We start from the raw sequence: 20,166 nt of genomic DNA on the forward strand, positions 1-20,166 counted from the left end.
CCATGCCACTCGGCATGTGGGATCTTAGTTCTCTGACCAGGGATCGAACCCCATGCCCCCTGCAGTGGACACGTGGAGTCTTAACCACTGGACCCCCAGGGAAGTCCCAGTTGTTGTTGTTTCTGTATTACAGAAGCAGAAATAGGCTCAGAGAGGTTCCACAGAATTTTGATGTACATGCTTCTCAACCTTGTCTTCCCCTGTCACATTCCCTTGAAACTTGTCTTCTTCAAGCGAAAGTAAGTCCGACCTTAATTCCTCTTACTGCCATGAGGGTGTCCTTTGCTTTTCCTCAGTGTGCCAGGATGGAAGACCCAGGATGGGAGATCCTGCCTTCTGGGCAGGGCGGGGCAGAAACGGAAATAGAAACCTTTTCTTGGGGGAGTGAGGAGAAGGTGGGCCCCATCAGACTACAGGAGCAGCCAGATGCCTGGTGGGGTGAGCTGGGACTACTGTTGCTCATTCTGGGAGAAGTTTGGGATTGGGGGGCCTTTCCTGGCATAGGAGGGGCTGGGGAGTTCCCAGGGAGAGGTCACTCTGTATCAGTGGAGTCAGTGGGTACAGGCCCACAGAGGCAGGAGCAGGAAGCTGGTCTTGATAAGGCACTTGGAATGGTATGGCTGGAAGATGCTTTTGTGGTACACATGGGGAAAAGTGAGGCCCAGAGAGGGGCAGAGGCTTTCCCAGAGACACAGAGCAGGGCAGGAGCCCAGGTGTGGACACCACTCCACTGCCACTTGGCTCTCCCATCAAGGAGCCTGGGCTGTGCAGTGGGAGAGGGTGCATCTTCAACTAGGTCCTTGACGACTCCTGCCAAGCTTCAGAGATGGCCTTATGTGAGCACTTATCATACTCAGGATACAGTGTCAGGGAACAGTGCCTGTCCTGTATAGGTATGCAGTGCTGTGGTATTACAGCATGCCATCAGAGAGGGCAGGAGTAACCCAAGGACACACAGCTAATACATGATAAAGCCTGGACCTTGTTCTCCAAGGTCTGGGTCTTCTCAGCCCCAACAGAGCCTCCTGGAAGAACACAGTCTCTCTAGCCCAGACTGAGAGTCACAGGAAGGGGGTACAGATGTTTGTGGGATCTGGGCTATCTCTGGCTTCTCCCAACCCTTCTACCTGCCTCCCATCCCACATGCCAGCCTGTCAGCTTGTATTGAGGCAGACACCCAGGGGCTCTGTTGATAAGCTGGGAACTTCTGAAGTTTCTTCAAAATGGACCATCTAAATTTCCCACAGTGTAAGATTCCATGCTTTTCACTCTTCAGCAAGCAAACTCCTGCCTATCTTATAAAACCCAGCTCAGAGGCACAGCAAATGACCATGTACAAAGCCACAGAGGGAGTCACATCACATTCCAAAGAATCTTACAGTCCATGATCTCTGACCACAATGAAATACAATTAGAAGTCAACAAGAGACATAAACCTCCCATAGGTTGAGAAACTAAAAAACACACTTCTAAATCATCCATGGGTTAAAGAGGAAATGACAATGAAATTATGAAATATTTAGAACTGAATAAGGAAAGCACAAGCAGTTTCTACTTCCTTTATGAAGTCAAAGTCCTTGGGCCCATGTGCTGAGTATCTTCCGCTGCCCCTCCAGATGCACTCCAACCTCCTCCTCCAAGCTCTAGGTCACAGGAGGCTGACCTCTATGGGCTGCATCAACTGGTTCCCTTGTCCTTGGCTTCTGGTAGGATTTGCCAATGGGGAAATCTTGCCAGGAATCAGAGGGAGGGAAGTGGGGCCCCTTTTTACCCCCAGTCCTTTGCAGTATGATTGCTGTGGGCTGGGTTTGTCCCTCGAGCTCAGGCCACAGCTCTGGTCAGTAGTACCATCCTCATGGCTCCCACTTTTACCCCACCCTCCAGCCTAGGATAGACAGCAAAGGGCTACTAGTCCTTTGGTGATATGCTATCCCTGTGGTTTCCCTACACCCTGACTATACTTCTAAACACTGCTTTCTTTAAACTCTCCTCAAAGCACGCACTTTGGGTATTCCATGTGTTTCACATCGATAACTCCACACTTGCCAAGTGCTCGCTGTCAGTCCATAACCGTGTTCTTACAACTGGATGACTAAGCTCTGACCTTGTGTTATCTCTGTGTGTTGACCCCCCAGCTGACCTGTCAGCACCTGAAGTCAGCAACTGGATCAGCTCCGTCACCTGATCCCCTGCTCTCAGTGCATTTATTGAGCCATGCTCAATAAATGGTATTAATTAGGATATCAAACAAATGAAGGACTAGGTTTGAATTCCTTCTGCATACACTAGAGCATACAAATGTTGGCCTATAGAGGATCTGGGGCTGAGTTAAGACTCAGACATCAAAAAAAAAAAAAAAAGAGAGCTTTAGACTGGGATAAAAATAGGTATTCAACAAAAGAAAGAATCTTCAGTTCTATGAGCTAAGATTTTTAAGGATCCAGTGTGTTCTCATGCTATCAAGCAAGCAGTAGATCCAGACACAAGGGGAGCCCAGTGGGGCTTCTGTGCCATGTAAATTCCCATCTCCTGCCTCGAGCTCTCCCTTATCCCTGCCTGCTCACCTCTCATACCCCTCCAAGGTGACTTCTGTAGCCCATCTGTCTGCCTTGGCTCTCCCACCCTAGAAGGCCTCGAACCTTCCCTACCACCCTAGGGCAGAGCCAGCCAACTGGTCCCTGGGCCTGGGGTGCACCGTGTGCATTTTGTGCTGCTGCAGAATATTTGTCTGCCCTCAGGGGAAGAACCCAAGTAGAAAAGTAGCAAAAGCAAATCAGGTCTTGAAGGCTTTGGATTTGGCTGGAAGAAAGGAAGGAAAGAAGATATCCCAAAGTGGGAACAGCTGGAAGAAAAATGTGGTGGGGGGAAACGGGGTGACTTCCGCCCAAGAGTGAGGAGAATCTGCCCAGCCTGAGCCAAGACCCCAGCCCTGGTGGGGGAGGTGAAAGTCTGTGATTTGAGCACTCTTGAGGGCCAGTCCTTTCAGTGCTGGGGTAAGGGACTCAGCTCATTGTACCCAAGGCATTCATTCACTAAGTGCCTGCTATGTGCCAGGCACTATGCCAGGAGCTGAGGGTATGGGAGTGCATAGTGATCTCGACTCAGGGACAAGCGAGACACAGAAGATTCTAGGAGGGCAAGGAAACCACCATTATCCAGCTCCAGACAGAAGCTGGGCTTGTCCCCATTTTACAGTCGAAGAAGTTGAGGCTGCCTCCTTACCCCTCCTGAGAGGGCCAGCTCTTAGAATCCTTTGCCCCTGGGAAGCTGGGGGAGCGTACAGACTCTCCGGAAAGGCGGGGGTATTGGGGTTGGGGGGGTCCCCTCTCCCCGCCCCTTCCCCGCCCCCGGGCCGCAGCGTGGCCGGGCAGGGAGGGCCGGGGCGGAGTTGGCGTCGCCTGGGGGCGGGAGGGCGACGCGGGCTCGGCAAGCAGACGGGATAGAGGACCGGCGCGGCCGGCGACGAGCAAAAGGAGGGGATCGCCTGCTGGGGATGTGACCTCGCAGCCAGACCGAACTCTCGCTAGCCCACCCGGCGGACCCCGTGAGTGAGTGCCCCTCGCGCCCCGCCGCGCACACGGCCCAGCCTCGTTTCCACTTTCATTTCTGGGCCGTCCCGGCGTGGCACCATCCCGAGGCGACCTGTGCCCGAGCAGGCTGGCCACAGCCCTCAGTCCGGGTCCGAAGCTCTGAGCTGGAAAGTCGGGCTGGGGTTGAGGCGAGTTGGTTGAGGAGGGCGTGTCTTCTGAGGCGGAAATTTCAGGCATGCTCCTCTGGGTCCTACGACCCGTCTGTCCTAGCGGCTGGGCTGGGGAGGGAGGGGCGTCAGGGGTCCTGGGAGAGGCCAGGAGTGGTCTGTAGGTGGCCGAGCGCTGCGGGGAAGAGCTGGGAGTCCTCGCCTCTACTTTTCTCTTGGATCTCTGCCCTTAGCCCTCCCGCCTGCCCCCACCCCCAACACACCAACCCCCACCCACCCATACACACACACACCCCCACACACCAACACACACACACCACGCACACACACCCCACACACACCCCACACAGCAACACACACAGCAACACACACACCACACGTACACCACACACACCAACACACACACACCAACACACACTCACACACATACACCGCACACACACAACACACACACCAACACACACCACGCACACACACACAACACACACACACACACACACACACACGCACTACTCAAGGCTGGATTCTGGTTTCAGACTGGGGCCAAGATTCTGGGTCAGGCCTGGGGGAGTGGTAGGTGTGGCTGAGCATCAGAAGCAGGCAGGGCCCCTCTGTGGTCCTCATTTGGGAAACCCAGATGCTCACCCAGGGAGCGAGCCATCACTAGACACTTTAGGAGTGAAAAGACATCCAGAGTTAGGAAATGGGGGCCAAGAAGGGGAATGGCCGTGGTTCGCAAGTTCAGGGAGGGGACAGAGATTCTGTGAGAGTTAGAAACTCAGTAAAGGGATGGGAGTGGGAAGTGAAGACAAACAAGTGGCATGGATACAAGGGCATCTATCCATCCCCCCACCCCCAAGCTTTCATTTTTCTGGGGAAAGACCCAGGCCTTGAAATTCTGCAGCAGGAAGGTGAGACTCTAGCTCACTGGTTAGGACACCAAAGTTGCTGTGGGGTGTGGGGAAGGCTCAGTGTGCTGGGGGAACAGGAATTAGGTTGGTCTAGTTGATGGGAACATGCTTCCCCTTTCCCTCCACTCCCCTCCTTTCCCCTTATCTCCACCAGAACAGCGACCAGCCGGTGCAGGAAAATGGCCCTTTACCAGTTGTCATGCCCCACCTTATCCCAGTGTCCAGTTCTGCCATTGGGGATCCCCTGCCTGTAACTTGCTGTGCGAATGCAGTCTCCTCAAGTCCCCTTACTGGGCTTCAGTTTCCCCATCCGTACAAGAAGTGGGTTGGGCCAGTTGATTTCTCAGGGCTATTTCAACCCTATGATTCTTGATTTTGAGCTTTCCTTAAAGCCTGAGCACCTGCTATGTGCCAGGCCCTGACCGAGGCTGGGGGGTGGGGCTGGTGGTGGACCAAATGGCCAAAGAGTCATCTCCACCTAAGGACAAAGAGATCTGGGTTCAGTAGAGGGGCGGTGGGAGGAGGTAGCATTCAACCTGACAGTGTGAGTCAAGCCAAGGGACCAGTGTAAGAAAACACACAGAAGCAGGAGTTGGGGGTGTGTTCAGGGATCAGGAAGAAGCCCAGGGTGGTTTCTGTAGGGAGGAGAGGCAGGAAAGCTAGGGTGAGGTGGTGTTGAATGCCAGGGTGAGGGTCTGTGGGTAGCTGTCACTGAGGGGGGCTGTGCAAAGGTGGAGAGCCCAGGGACCCAACCTAATTGCAATGTGAATGATTTTGGAAGCTCCTGCCCCAAGCAGAGTTTAGAATGCAGGCTGCAATTCAAGCATGGAAATCTCCTCTTGGATCAGGAAGTCCCACACTGGGGACTTCTTTGGGTGAGAAGTTGAGGGGTAGGGGATGGATGACCTGCCACATCTTTGAGTTTTTTTCAAGAGGACAAGATCCTGCTGGGAGACCTGCCCCTACTCTCCAAACTCCTCTCATTTTACCTGACTTCCCCTTCTTGGCCTGTGTGTTGTATGCTTTAGACTTCTCTACTAGCTTGTCTGACATGATGACCCACATGTACCTTTGGTTATACCCAATTGTCACCTTGTTCCCACCCTCCCTTCCCCAAACCTGTCCCAGTATTTCTAGAGATGTGAAAAAGGAAAATACTCCAGTGTCAGCTCTGAGGTCAAGGCCAGGCTTTGTGGCTGTATTGAAGCCTCAGTCTAGGGTTAGAGTCCAGGACTCAAATTCACCAGGGTCAGGGCCAGGTCAGAGTTCAGCCTGCAGCCAAAAAGCTCAGTGTTTAGCCTACACTCAGCCTTAGTGCTCAGTCTGGGGTCAGGATCAGTGCTCATGTGGCTAAATTCCAGTGGGTACTTGGCTTTGCATTTCCCAAGAGCTCACACACTCACAGGGGAGATGAGGTGACTACCCTGGAAGTCCCAGGAACTTGGCCTGTGAGTGACCAAGGAAGTTGCATGGTCCAATCCATGCCTGCTGTAGGGGTCACCCAGCAGTGGTGGATGAGACTAGAACCCAGGTCTCCAGCCTCAAAGCCTGGGGCTCTTATCACTGTCCCCAGAGTCTGTTTGGAGACTGAGATCCTTCAATTCTAAGAGGCAAAGCAAATCCTTCTGAATTCTGGATGTGCCCAGCTTGGTGATTTGACTGCATTTTCCTACCTTCCAGTGCCAGGCACATAGTATGTGCTCTAGGAATGTCTACTGAATGTCAGGTGCAGTGGGAGGGGCCACCGGCTGTTCTGGTTTGTGTTTCAGTCTGGAGGAGGCTAGCTTGGGAGGAAGGATCTTCAGCCACTGCTGGAGGAAGTAGTGCCCTTCTAGACCTGCCACCTCCCCCTCCCTTCAGTGCCTGCAGCCACACTCAGAGGCCACCCAGCTGGCCATATGAGAGCTCTTTCCTTTCAGGGTAATAAAAGGAAAGTACATTTTTGGTAGAAAAGTCCCTCCTGCTCCCTGGGAATCCCCGGTGGCCGGATGGACTGCGGAATATCTCAGAGGAAGTGGAGGGCGGGGGCTCTCCCCCTACCCCCAGGACAATGCAGGCCGGCTCTCCCACGCTCTACCAACTAGCCCATGGGATCCCCAGAGGTCATCTTGTCCAGGCCCCTGCCTCCTGCAGGGGCCTCTGCCTGCAGGAAGCCTCTGCCAGCTCTCTAGTGGTTCACAGCAAGTCTGAGGAGCACCTGTCTGGAGCCCAGGCCCAGCGCTCTCTGAGACACAATAAAAATGGAGAGGAAACTAAACAAGTTGGGAGGGCTGTGGACGCTTGGCAGGGGGAGCTAGGGTATCTAGAAATAGGGCAGGATGCTGGACCGTAGGGATGAGGAGGATTTAGATTCCAGGAAGAGAATTCCAGGCCAAAAGCCGAGAGGTGGGAGGGAAATGTGTTGGGATGTCAAGCCCATTTGGTAAGGACCTGACCACCATGCTCCCCCATGACCTTGGCCCTGGCAGGGCATCCGCAGGGCCTGCCCCTGGACCCCTGGCCCTCGGCCCATCCTGGCCATGGCGCTGTGCCTGAAGCAGGTGTTCGCCAAGGACAAGACGTTCAGGCCGCGGAAGCGCTTCGAGCCGGGCACACAGCGCTTTGAGCTGTATAAGAAGGCGCAGGCGTCGCTCAAGTCGGGTCTGGACCTGCGCAGTGTGGTGAGGCTGCCACCGGGAGAGAATATCGACGACTGGATCGCCGTGCATGTGGTGGACTTCTTCAACCGCATCAACCTCATCTACGGTACCATGGCCGAGCGCTGCAGCGAGACCAGCTGCCCGGTCATGGCCGGCGGGCCCCGCTACGAGTACCGCTGGCAGGACGAGCGCCAGTACCGGCGGCCAGCCAAGCTCTCGGCGCCGCGCTACATGGCATTGCTCATGGACTGGATTGAGGGCCTCATCAACGACGAGGATGTCTTTCCCACGCGCGTGGGTGAGTGCCGCCTGGCAGGCAGGTCAGGCCTGGCTAGGGAGGAAGGGAGCCAGCGGGGCCCATCGCGCAGATGAGGCATTTAGCTTGATACAGCCATGTTGTAGAAGAGGAAACAGAGGCTCAGGGAGATCGTGTCTGCTCAAGATCAGGCATCTTGAGCTAGGGCTGCCTGGCTCCCAGTTTGGGGCCTCTTTTTGTCTGAAGCTTGAGTGTCCCTCCAGGGAACACACTGGCAAGACCACTATGATTCTCAAAACCTTCCAGAACAAGTGCCTCATGGTGCTCCTAGCAGGTCGCCCTGCTTGGGCTGATCTGGCTTGCTGCCTCCTGGGAGTCCCCTCTGACTCCTGGCCCCAGGAAAGGGAAGGGGGTGGGGCCCCATGGGGGCGAGACAGTATCTCCTCCTCAGTGGGCTCTGAAGGCAGAATTTTCCCTTGTCAAGCCCAATCCATGGAGCCTTTTCTTTTCTCAGCTGGGCAGCCTGGGCAGGTAAGGGTGGGGAGAGGAGATGAATGATGTCATCCTAGCCCGGCTTCCCCACCCAAGGGCAGCAAGAGATGGTATTGGCTCAGGAGCTGAACAGACATGACCCTGTGTTCATCATAGCAGCCCCACCCCACCTGGCCTCCTGTTCATCTGTGTTAAGGCTATGGGAATCAGAGATGGGTGGGACAGGGTGGTCAGGCCTGGAGGGGAGAAGTTGAATGCTGAGGGCCTTGAGTCACAAATCAGTGCCTATGCCCCACCCCCCAGTCGGTGGCCTTCCATTTCCTGTACTATCATGTCCAACATGGGTATCTTCATTTCACATGAGAGGAAACAGGCCGAGAGAGGGACAGTGCACTGAATCAGGAGGGACTCAGAACCAGCTCAGGTCTCTTGAGGCCCAGGGCCCCACGTCTAGATGGATAGGACAAGTCTGAGGGACCTGGGCTGGGCCTGGAAGAGCTCACAGGGAGACAGGGCTCAGCCCCACCCGAGAGCAGTGAGGAAGGGGAAGGACCTTGTGGAGTGGGGTGAGTCAGTGTGGGACTGTGTCTGACAGCTTGTTCCCTTCTAGCCTTCACCCCCAGGCCTGTGAGATCCCAGGTGCCTCTGCCACAGCAGAGAAGAGGGAGTAGCCACCAAGATCTCCACCGTGAGCATGGGGGACTATACAGAAATTGTGCCTTTTTCACAGGTCCTGGACCTTGTCTCTGGCAGAGTCTGTGGCATTTATCCCTGAGGGGTGCTGCAGTGCAGTGCAAAGAGGGCTTGAATCCTGCCTCCAGTCTGTACTAATTAATAGTTGTGTGGCTTTGGGCAAGTGGTTCCACATTTATGCACCTCTGTTTTATCATATCTAGAATGGCTGCCATACCCATTATCATACCAGGCTAAAGGTGCAAAGGACCCAGCACAGGGCCTGGCTCACAGATGGAAGGTTCTTGTGAGTCTTATTGACTATTTGAAGGACTGAGAGATATATAAACTTGTTCATGAAGATTTAGTAATTCTCAGGATTGGCATCTGGGGCTTGCCGTGTGAATGTTGCGAAGGGGAAGGAGTCGGTAGGGCTGGAGAGGCAGGTCAGGATCAGATCATGAAAGGCCTTGAGCAGGCGCCATGCTGGGAAGTTAGGACTCAATCCTGAAGGCCCGTATTTTTAAAAATGGACCCCGGATATTGATGAACTCCCCTTGGAATTGCATCCAAGGGTGTTGTGTGCGAGCACCTACAGATGCACATGTTTCTAGGGAGAGCTTTGGCATAACTTCCATTATAGTCTACGGGTTGGTCAGTGACCCAACAAAGTTGCAGAGTCCTGTTCAGGGTGATGGGAAAATCAGAAGATGATTTGTATTTCAGCAGAGGAGAGGCACAGTGCTTCATTAAAAAGGAAAGTATGGGAGAAAGCAAACCTTGATCTCTGTTTCCCACAGGGAAGTGTGCTAGGGAAGAGGCCATCTTGGGCGAAGGCTGCCTTTGTGGGGGAGGACAGGGTTGGGCAGAGTTTCATCATCAGATTGCTGATGCCCCATATCTGCCCATCCCGCCCCCTAGGAGTTCCCTTCCCCAAGAACTTCCAGCAGGTCTGCACCAAGATCCTGACCCGCCTCTTCCGCGTCTTTGTGCATGTCTACATCCACCACTTCGACAGCATTCTCAGCATGGGGGCCGAGGCGCATGTCAACACCTGTTACAAGCACTTCTATTACTTCATCCGCGAGTTCAGCCTGGTGGACCAGCGGGAGCTGGAGCCACTGGTGAGGCCAAGCCCCCACTGCCCTCCCCCACCAGGGCTAGCCTCTGAGTTTTCAGATCCGAAGGCTACCTGCTTTAAGAAAATCCAATATCCAAGTGGGTATGTTAGGGGACCGCAATTCATTTAACAATGGATTTTGTACTTTAATAGCGACTTCATTCAAGTATCAGTTTACAAACACAGATCTGCAGCCTGGAGTTGGGAGGCGGTGGTGGCGGGAAGGGGCCAGGCTCAGGCAGAAGAGTAGCCGGGCCCTGTGGTTTGGAAACGGGCTGCCTGGCAGGTTGAGCTCTGACCGACCCCTCCCCACCTTGTGTCTCTGCAGAGGGAGATGACAGAGCGGATCTGTCACTGAGCCCAGACCTGGACCTTGTTGCCCATCAGATGGACCATCTGAACACAGAGTGGCCAGGGAGGGGACCCTCAGAAGTCTGGTAGCAGAGGGACCTGAAGGCCCTGGGGCCCCTCCACACACCCAAAGCCCCTGCACTTCTGGTTCTCAGGAGTCTGCCCACATGTCCCCCTGACTGTTTGTGAGTGGAGCAGAGAAGAGCTTAAAGGTGGGCAGACAGGTAAAAAGGAGCAGCTAAACCCTTAGCATGAAGTCTAGTCTGCTCTGACACTTGACCCTTCCACGGTGGTTGCCAAGCCTGTTTGGGGAACGTGGGTGTGGCTGAAGTGATGGCAAGAAAGATGCAAGAGCATGAGCAGCCTGTGTGTGAGTGGACACGGATGGCATGTGTATATCAGTGTGTATGTGTATGATTTTGGCTGTGGGGTGTGTCTGTGAGAGCTACCTGCCTTAGACTGTTCCTGGCACATAGCAGGCCCTCCATAAATGTTAGGTAAATTGATGGATGGATGAATGGATGGATGGAAGGGAGGAAGGAAGGAAGGAAGTAGGGATTAGGGCCATCGGACCATGACCACTTAGGAATGATGACAAGTCAGTCTTCCCATTTGGTGTGTCTGACTATGTGTGTAAGTGCACGAACTGTGGTTGTAGATGTAGCTCCATGTTTGAATTTTCCAGGCTACCATCTTCCATCAGCATGAGTTCTGGGGAGCTACGGATGGGGGGAGGTAGGAAGGGGGGCCCTGCCCTGACTAAAATCCTGGCCCACCATAGGTTCTGATTTGCTCAGCTAGAGATGCCCAAGAGCTGTCATTTCCCTCACCCCTCTGCCTCCAGGAGGCCTGATTATAGATAGCCTCATGGGCGTCAGGGGTGATTCTTCACGTCCACAAAGATCCCCAGTCCTTAAATCAAGAATCATATACTCCAGTCTAGCTTCCTGAATCTCCAGATGTGGTTGTGAGACTCTGAAGCCCAGCACAAGATAATCCTCCAACCCACAAAGCTAGTGAGATTGAATTGGGAAGCTCCGGAGCCTTATTTCCCGCCTGGGACATTGAGGACCACATAGCTGTGAATGGACTCTTCCAGGCTTGGAGAGCCCCCATCCTGCAACTACCTGCCACCTCCTTCCCAACCATCCCTGAAACATTACAGCTGGTTGGATCTCAGAGCATAGAGATCACCGATCCACAGAGAAACTGGCATGTTCATCCAGCACTTATTACTCAGCACTGCCATGCCCAGCCCTGCGACCAGACCCACAGGTGGGGAAACTGAGGCAGGGACAAGGCCCTCCTCTCCTGGAGACTCCAGGCTGGGGGGCCAGGATGGAGAGCCAGAAGGAATCTGAGGATCATCCAGTCTCACTCACAGAATCATCCATGTACATGGGAGGAAACAAGCCAAAGGAGAGGCGGGAGAAACTGTCCAAGGCCTCCCAGCAAAGCTTTTGTGGAGCTGGAGTGGAAACCAGGGGTTCTAACTCCCACCCCTGGCCTGTGGATTGCTACCCAGGGAGATGAGATGCACTCCAAAGGAGGGTTTGACCGCCTTTCTCCAGGATACAGCTGTTCCTGCTTTGAGCAAGGATTTCTAGCCTGATGCCAGAGTGCTCCACCACCCCTGTGGTCTGCTGGGGTTGTCTGCTGAGCCAAACCTCCAAAATCATGCCCCTCTCCATGGCCCCGCAGCTGCCAGATCTCTGGGGAAGCAGATGGGGCTCCTGGGTCCAGCCAGCTGGACCTGGGACAGCTGCCTTCAGAGAAGTTCCCGAGGGAAGCACTGGCCCAGCAGCTTTGCCAGAAGCTCTGGTGTGAGGGGGGCGGTGGGGGGCGGGGCGTGTGTCAAAGATTCTGCCAAGGAGGACTGTGGATTGGAAGATGGAGTCTAAGGCTATGGCCAGTGCTGATTACGCGGCAGGGGGCGGGGGATGTATTTTTTTGTGAAACAGAGGGAAATTTTATTGTTGTTATTTTTGGTAAAATAAAGGAGGCAAACTAAAGGCTCCGGTGGGAAGCTGTGGTCTGGGTGCCACATGGCTCCTGGGCAGGCTGTGGAAGGAACTGGGCCAGAATGGGGCAGGGAGGGCTTTTTGTCCTGAGATGCTGGGCCATGTGGAGGGCTGGCTGATGTGGTCATGTCTGGCCCAGCTCCCCAGGGTGGAGTCACCAAGGTTTTCCCAGGGCTCTGAGAATCCTAGACCCAGAATTCCTGGGTTAGGCTAGGAACCTCAGAGTGGGGAGGGCTGGCCCTTACCTTTGGGGAACACAGTCTCTTGGGAAAGTCTTTCCTTGTTTCAGCTCAGGTCACCTGGCACTGGCTACTCTCACTCCACCCCCTTAATCTGGGTGGTTTATTGGAGCTAATGGATTAAGGTACAGGGCAGAGATACAGCCCTAACTGTAATCACAGCAGAGGAAACACTTCTCAAAAGAAGGCTGTCTGTCAGGTGCTGGCTAGAGCTCCAAGTGGTGGCAAGACATGGGGCTGACTCCTGAGCTTCCTCCCCAGGAGACACCTGACGCTCTTAGCGCAGGTCTTGCCATCAGTCCACTGCCCCTTACCCTCAACTGCCCAGCCAAGAGTTGAAAACCAGCTTGGTTCTTAAGAGTCAGCAAAGGCCCACCTAGAGCTCTTCCTTCTACCTGAGAAGGAGACAGCCCAGCTTTGTGCAGTGCCTCTCCTGGGAGACAGAGACCTGAGTTACAGTCCCAGCCCAGCCCCCAAGGTACCCTGGCATGTATTTCATGATCAGGTGGGGGAGTGAGGGACTTACTGATCTCTAAGCTCCTTCATTACAGTCTGTGGATCATTCACAATAATAACTAATACTATGTGTTAGGTACAGCTCTAGATGCTTGACATATAATAGCTTGTTGAATCGTTTTTCTTTGGCTAGTTGCCTAGCTCCCTTCCTGGTGCCCGGTATCCCTCCTTTCATTGCTGTAGGATCTGTAAGGCCCTGCACTCTGCAGCCCCTTCTTCTGGCTTACCAGAGGAGGCCCCAGTCCAGCATTCTAAAAGGTGGCTCTGCTTGCATACCTCCTATGACAGGTCATGCACTACTTCCTCAATTACTAGACAGCTTAGACTCTTAGAAACTTCAGGCTCTGGGATCATAGTTGTTCTGGAATATATGATATGAGCGTAGACTTATCTCAGAACTGTGTGGCCAACGCCTGCACCTTACGTGAGAATGTCTGAATACATCAGGAAGCCCTCACAAAACTACTTTGAGAAATTCAGAGAGGGATGCTTGGAGAGGACTAGACAGAGAAAGGAGAAGATAAAAGAGAGAGCTGAGGCCTCAGCTACACAGAGAAAAGAGCCCCCCATAGGGCAAAACTGGGCAGGAGAGGATCCTGGGAGAGGCAATGTATTGAAGGTAGAGGGCTAGTTTGGCTCACTTCCTCATTCCCTGCTCCAAATATTTTTACAGATCTTGAGCCAACAGGAAAACAAAGCCGTCTGCAGCCTAGCTGCCCAGCCATTCTCCCCACCTTGGAGCAGAGCATTCACCTGCTGAGTAAAGGATGCCCCACCACCCTTGGCCCCCAGGAACACTGCAGCCTCTTGGAAGTTTCCTGCTGCCACTCCCACTGCCCCACCATCAGGAGCTGTGTGGAGTGTGTGGTGAAGGGAGCCACAGGCATGGCTGGAGCTCCATCTGATTTGGGGAGCCCTTCCTTAAGCCGTTCCTCCTCTGAGCCGCCCAGAGCCCTCATCTCTGCTGTTAACTGAACTTGGTTGCCACGCAGGGAACACAGCAATTTTGAGAACCTGGGTTGGAACACGGACCTGAATGACAGGATCATCTAACTATTGAGACATTCAGGGAACAGAGATGGGAACAGGCCAGCGCGGCCTCTGAGGATTTGAAGCTTGGATGGGCCTGGAAGGCGATGGTGGGAGAGGTCAACTTACACAGGGGCTTTCAGGTTGAACTGAGAGATTCTGGAAGTGACTTACTTAATACAGAAGCTTGGGAGAGCCCGCCCCACCTCCAGCCGTCACCCAGACTGGGAAATCTAGCAAAGGCTTGACTGTTCCCTATTGTTCCAGACCTCCAGACCTTCTTCCATCATACAGATGAGAAGACTGAGCCCAGAAGGGGAAAGGAACGAACATTTGTCGGGTGGATGATGGGAAGGAAGTCCAAGAGGCTCTTTCACGAGCATTGCTCACCAGACCCTCACAGCAATCCTGAGACAGGCAGGGAAGGGATGTTTACTTCCATTTCACAACGGAGGAAACACTCAGTTAGGGCCTGACTTAACCTCAAATCAGCACTCTCACTCCCTCATCACACTTGCAGCCTGGGGGAGGGTCGGGGGTTGGTTGAAATATTAATTTATTTGCAGGTGGTTTTCTGCAAGAAATGAACTTTTTACGTTTTTCATTTTAAACCACCATTACCCACTGGGGGTAATACTTTACTCAGGGAGAAACTCTCACGGTGAAATTACAGGCACGCAAACCTTTTAAGAAATTTTACAGAATTCGTTCTCGTTTTTAAAATGACTGGCAGCATTTCCCCATATGTAAAAGGGATTTTAAAAATTCCTTCCCGGCATGCAGAAGCGCTCGGTAAATATAATTATACCTGCTACTGCCAGGCCTCCTCCCTCCTGGCGCTTCCCGGGTTTCCCGACTTCCACTCAGGAAAGGCACCGCCAGAAGGAGCTAAGCCCCGCCCCCATCCCAGCAACCTCCCCGCCCTTCACCCGTCACGCCTGCGCAGTTTGCTTAGCCCCCACACTCGCTGGGCGTAGCCATCAGGGTGCAGGCGCAGCTCCTCCCTGCACGCCGTCGGGCCCACCCCTCGAGGCTAGTATAGCTTCTTCCGTGTTCTTGGCTGAGCGAGCTGCTGGCTTGGTGTGCGCGACCGGCCCTTCCGGGAGTCAGCTGAGGTAAAGCCCAGACAACGAGGTTTCCCTGCCAGTGAAATGGTGCGGGGAGCGGGGTGGGTTTGTGAATGAGTCGTGTGCCTGGGACGGAGCAGTCGGGGCTTTCAGAACGGCCCGAGGTCACGACCAGATTCTGCTGCGGGGGGCGGGGGAGGGGGCGGGGACAGCCGAAGGGGACACTTCTTTAGGGCTCTCCTTTGGCTGGGCTCCGTCTGGGACGAGCTCTGGGTGCAGCGTGTGTTTCCGGTCCGGGCTCAGCCTGTGCCTAGGGTCGGGGCTTGGGTTTTGACAGGTGTCTGAGGTCGGAGCTCAGCCTAGGGCCAGCTTGAGACTCAGTCCCTATCGGGCTATATGGCTGGGCTCAGGGCTCAGGAAGTCCAACGTCATGAATAGTTTTTCATGTGAGGAATTTATCATATCTGTGTACTCCATTATTTTAAAGTTAGATGTTTTCATTTAAAAGCTCCTAACATAAGTGGGTCGCTGTACAGTGAGGAGAGAGAATAGTGTCAGGTACCGTCTCTCTCCTTAGGGAGTTTCCAGGCTACCTGTCAGATGGTCAGTAGCAGATCAGAGGCCATCGCTGGTAACAGGATTGAAGTGTTGGAAGTGCTTGAGTTTGGGTCAGGCCTGGGTTCAGATCTCACCTCTGCCACTTCCTAGCTGTGTGTTCTCGGGAAAGTCATCTCCCCTCTCAGAGCTTTAGTTTCTCCTGTATAAAAAGAGTTTAGGAGAGTCATTGTGAAGGTTGAATGGGATTACATGAGTCACCTTGTATGGCACCTGTCATGAATTGGGTGCTGAATATTTGGCGCATGAAATGGGTGTGATATCTAGGAATTAGGTCATTTTGGACTGGGGTACTTTAGAGAGGCCTTGGGGGAAGAGTTAAGGTGCCTTCGGTCTGAAGCCTCAGTGGTATTTATAGGTGGAACTGACCTTGCAGGTTGGGTCAGTGCTTACTGACCAGTGCCCACGTGCCCAGCACTGTGCTGGGCATTTCATATATATTGTTTCACTAGATCCTCAGCCTCTGACCAAGTGCTTTCAGCCCCACTGTACTTAGCTTCAGCCCCTGTAAAGAAGGCTTGGTTGGAAGTGATGTAAAGAGATCCAGGGTTGGTTTTTTATGTGGAGCTGGGCCAGGTGGAGACTTTGGTGCTCCCTCCCCAACTTCTCCCACATCATCTCTTCCTGTTCTGTGATCCATAGGGTTAATTGGTTTTTGACTTTGTCTGGAAGGCCTGTTATGCTAGCAGATTTTGACGGTTAAAGGGCCTGGCAAGGGAACACCTCTTAAACTCAGATTACATGAAGCTGAACCTGGGCAGTGAGAAGCTCTGTGAACAGGAGCTATTGGATTCTGGCACATACTTATGAAGTTTCCCATAATAATCTAGTAATCTGGTTCCTTTTGCATCCTTTTCATGGGTGCCCATGTGATCTTCCTGAGACAGTGTTCTCATCATGTTATATCTCTGCTCAGAAACCTTGGTGGGCCTCATTGCCTGCCATATAGACTTTGGACTCTTCAGCCTCGTGGATGAGTTCCTCCATAATCTGTTCCCAAATCTCTTTCCTTCCCTGTTTCCCTTTCTTCTCCCAGACCTGCACCCTGTGGCCCAGGCAAAATAAACTAGTTTTTTTTTTTTTCTCAGGTACTCCCTGCATGTTCCTTTGTCTATATTACGTCTTCCTGAGGTTCCCACCTCCCCATCTTTCAAGGCCTGTGTCTCATGTAGCTTGTCACTGAAGCTTCTCTGGTCCCCCCTACTGGATTAGTTGCCCCCTTCCCATCTTCTGTAGCAGAGGCTACACCTCAAATATAGCTCTTATTACAGTCTGCTATGGGATGTGTCACCCCATATGTACTCTGACTACATTGGTGGAAAGGGGTCATGTCTGTTTCATACCTCCTTTGCCTAGCACATAGTAGGCCTCTGCAGTGTGTTCAGTCGAATGAGTCAGTGACATTTTTTATTTACTTGCTTTGGTCTTTGTTTTACAAGCTTTCATGTTCAGAGTGGGCCTTTGTGTTCTTCCTTCTCTTTGTGCCTAAGGAGGGCCCTAGTTTAGATTGATGGTGCCCTAATTACAGGCATCAAAGGTAAGAAAGTGCAGGAATTCTGCACAAGGCAGGATTCTTCATTGCTGCTAGTGTTTTCAGGCTCTTGTCTTGCCTTTGCTGTGAGTTTTGTTGGCAGGGAGGTGGTGCTCTCTTCAGGAACCTGCACTGAATGTGTTATAGTTCACACAGGGGAAGGTGCACAGGTGGTTTACTAATCAGTTGTCCTGGCCTTGCCTTGGTCTTGGCCGCTCTTCTCTGGGAACCAGCAGCTACAATTTTTCCTTGCCAACAGCTTCAGCATCTGGAACAGAAGGCTCTTTGTTGATCATAGAAAAATATACCTCGTTGAAGGTAGAAGGAGCTTGGGAACCATCTGGTTCTACTTCAGTTTTACAGATGGGAAGAGGCCCAGAGAGGGGAAAGGACTTGATCAAGATTGGACAAGACATCAGTCAGTGGTGGAGATAGTACCAGAAGTGAAAAGTCCTGACTCTGTTTTTTCCAGTCTACTACATTATAATAAAATTCTAACATTTATTGAGTACTTACTATGCGGCAGATACTGTTTTAAGCGCTTTTTATATAACATCTCAAAACTGTATATTTTACAGACTTAGAAACTGAGACAGCTAGAAATCATTCAGATCTATTTTCGGGTTCCCCAACTCTGCTTTTTAATATGCTTTTAATGACTGTCATCTCCTAACCAGTGGGGTGGAACAGTTCTCCAAGGTCACCCTACCTCCATGAGTGAGAGACGTCCTCCCAGCCACGTCTCCCTGTATCCTGAAGAGATATCTTGAGAGGAGTCCAGAGTGTGTTGAAAGAAAGGATGAAAAAATGAAGCAAACCAACATGAGTATTGGTAGCTCTTAGTTTAGGAATATTAGTATACTTTAAAAATTGCATGTTGATCAAGTCAGGCAGTGAAAGCAGAATTTTAGACTAAACTCAGTCCAGGATCTTTCTGTAAAGATGCCCAGTCAGTGGTGGCAAGATTCAGTTTAATAAACGCATATTGAGCTCTTGCTATGTACAAGACCCAGGTATTGAGAAATATACACAGAGGAGAACAACGCATTTCCTGCCCTCCTATAAGTAGTTCTCTTTTTTTCCAATGCACATTCATTTTTTTATTAGTTATCTATTTTATACTTATTAGTGTATATATGTCAATCCCAATCTCCCAATTCATCCCACCACCACCACCCCCAGTAATTCTCTTCTTAGAGCCTTCTCCCTACAGTGTTGTTGGCAAGATAGGTAAGTACATGAATAACTGAAATCTGACTGACTAATAAATGTAGTAAAGAATGTAAACAAAGTGGGAGTTCGGGAAAAGGAGAAATCAATCCCTACACGACCAAAGCGGGTCTAGAAAGGATTCCTGAACGTGGAAAATTTACGTTGGGCCTTAGAGGAGGTTCATTCCTGTGAGAAAGAACAGCTTGAGCAGGGGTCTAGAGGTGATGTGTGTGTGTGTGTGTGTGTGTTGGGGAAGAGGAATGGAGTTGGTGAGGAAGGGAAATAAACTGAAATGATTGATTGTGGCCAAAATGTAGAGAGGGGTGTGTGAAAAATGCTAACATTTATCCAGTCTCTACTCTGCTTTGTGGCCAAGAGTATATTAGATGCACTATAATTTATGTAATCCTCAGAATCCTATAACAAGGAGATATTTAGCCCCAATTTAAAGATGAAGAAACTGGACCTCAGAAAGATTAAAGTGATTTGCCCAAAGTCATGTAGCTAGTAAGTGACAGAGCTTGGTCCAAACCTATGAGTGTTGGGTTCAAAGATCCATTATCTTTTCATTATGCTGCAAGGCTCTAAATGCCATGACAGGCTCTGTTTATTCTGGCTGCAGAATGGAGGCTAGTTTGGGGCAAAGGAAGTCTAAGAATGGGGACATCAACAAGGAAGCTGTTGGAATAGTTCAGTCCAGGCTTAAACTGTGAGCCACTGACTTAGTATGGTAGCTGCCTGGTCTAGATCTGCTTGATTGGTTTACTGTGTGAGCATTTTGGCAGCTCCTGTAGTACCATTAATCAGTTCATTACCATCTCAACTACTAGAACCTTAGAATCAGTCTACAGAGGCTGCTGGCATCTTGGTGTTTCAGGCACAGGTTCTAATGTGAGTTTAACAGTTCGTTACAACAGTGCCTGGGGAGGGAGCCCATTTGGCACATACTGTTCCTTCATTTTCTCACCCTCAAATTCAACAAGAATCTATAATGGAGGAAAGAGGACTCCACTTGCAGTCAAGAGGCTGGCATTCAAGTCCTGGTTGTGTTCATTAGCATCTGTGAATCCTCACATCTTAGCTTCTTTCTCTGGAATATGGGGGGTATTTTTGGTTCACATCTGAGATCTCTTCTCTTGCTGATGTCATGTGTTGCTTTGTTCTTCCTGGCTTGGGGCAGTATAAGGAAGTAGCTGAGAATATGAACTTGGATTCAGAGGGGCTGAGATTTAAATTCCAGCCTGTCACTCTTCTTACAGGGAGACAGTAGTTAGTAGACTCTACGTTGAACTGCCTGGGTTTGAGTCCTGGCTCTGACACTTGCTAGCTGTGTGACTTGGTCAAGTTATATAACCTTCCTGGGTCTCAGTTTCTTCACCTGTAAAATGGGGCTACATATATAACCTACCTTATGGGGTTGTTATGAGGATTGAGATAGCTTATGTTAAACACTTAGCACAGTGCCTGGCACATAGTAGGTGCTCAGTGGATGTTAGCTTTAATAGTAATACTATTAAAAATTATTATTAATATCCAGTTAGGTATTGTTTTTATAGAAAGTATATTTTTTAGGGACATTTTCCCTACTATCTTACTCTGACATTGTTGCCTTCTCTTTCTTTCCATTGTCCCTTCAGGAAAATTTGAAATACAGTCATACTCCATTTTATTGCACTTTGCAATTACCGCGTCTTTTACAAATTGAAGGTTTGTGGCAACCCTGCGTTGTCAGATGATAGTTAACATTTTTTAGAAATATTTTTAAATTAAGGTATGTATATTGGTTTTTTTAGACATA

General features: G+C 51.4%; 2 protein-coding genes across 13 annotated transcripts in view; both read left to right on the forward strand.

Moving 5' to 3' along the window:
• The first annotated feature begins 3,358 nt into the window (after positions 1-3,358).
• MOB3C (MOB kinase activator 3C) lies at positions 3,359-12,153 on the forward strand. Of its 2 annotated transcripts, none has more exons than XM_059043352.2 (4): positions 3,359-3,544; positions 7,077-7,545; positions 9,589-9,791; positions 10,116-12,153. In XM_059043352.2, the coding sequence occupies exons 2-4, from the start codon at positions 7,128-7,130 to the stop codon at positions 10,143-10,145; spliced, it is 651 nt and encodes a 216-aa protein (XP_058899335.1). In that variant the 5' UTR covers positions 3,359-3,544; positions 7,077-7,127; the 3' UTR covers positions 10,146-12,153. The 2 variants fall into 2 exon arrangements, with proteins under 2 accessions (XP_058899335.1, XP_058899344.1); XM_059043361.2 differs by having other exon boundaries at positions 3,386-3,548.
• A 2,734-nt stretch (positions 12,154-14,887) lies between these two features.
• Positions 14,888-20,166, forward strand: part of MKNK1 (MAPK interacting serine/threonine kinase 1) — a 42,544-nt gene continuing 37,265 nt past the window's right edge. For 3 of the 11 annotated variants that reach the window (XM_059043004.2, XM_067008300.1, XM_059043033.2), the window contains exon 1: positions 14,904-15,058. The gene's annotated coding sequence lies outside the window, so the exon portion shown is untranslated. Of the gene's footprint in view, positions 15,059-20,166 lie in introns of all 11 variants that reach the window. The other 8 variants (XM_059043015.2, XM_067008305.1, XM_067008296.1 and 5 more) reach the window with 6 other exon arrangements.

The sequence above is a fragment of the Kogia breviceps genome, chromosome 1 (genome assembly GCF_026419965.1).
Source record: "Kogia breviceps isolate mKogBre1 chromosome 1, mKogBre1 haplotype 1, whole genome shotgun sequence".
NCBI lineage: Eukaryota > Metazoa > Chordata > Mammalia > Artiodactyla > Physeteridae > Kogia > Kogia breviceps.

Coding starts and splice junctions, on each gene's coding strand:
- MOB3C (XM_059043352.2), top strand. CDS start 7,128: ATGGCGCTGTGCCTGAAGCAGGTGTTCGCCAAGGACAAGACGTTCAGG. Junction 7,546..9,588: donor TGTCTTTCCCACGCGCGTGG/GTGAGTGCCGCC, acceptor CCCGCCCCCTAG/GAGTTCCCTTCCCCAAGAAC. Junction 9,792..10,115: donor AGCGGGAGCTGGAGCCACTG/GTGAGGCCAAGC, acceptor GTGTCTCTGCAG/AGGGAGATGACAGAGCGGAT.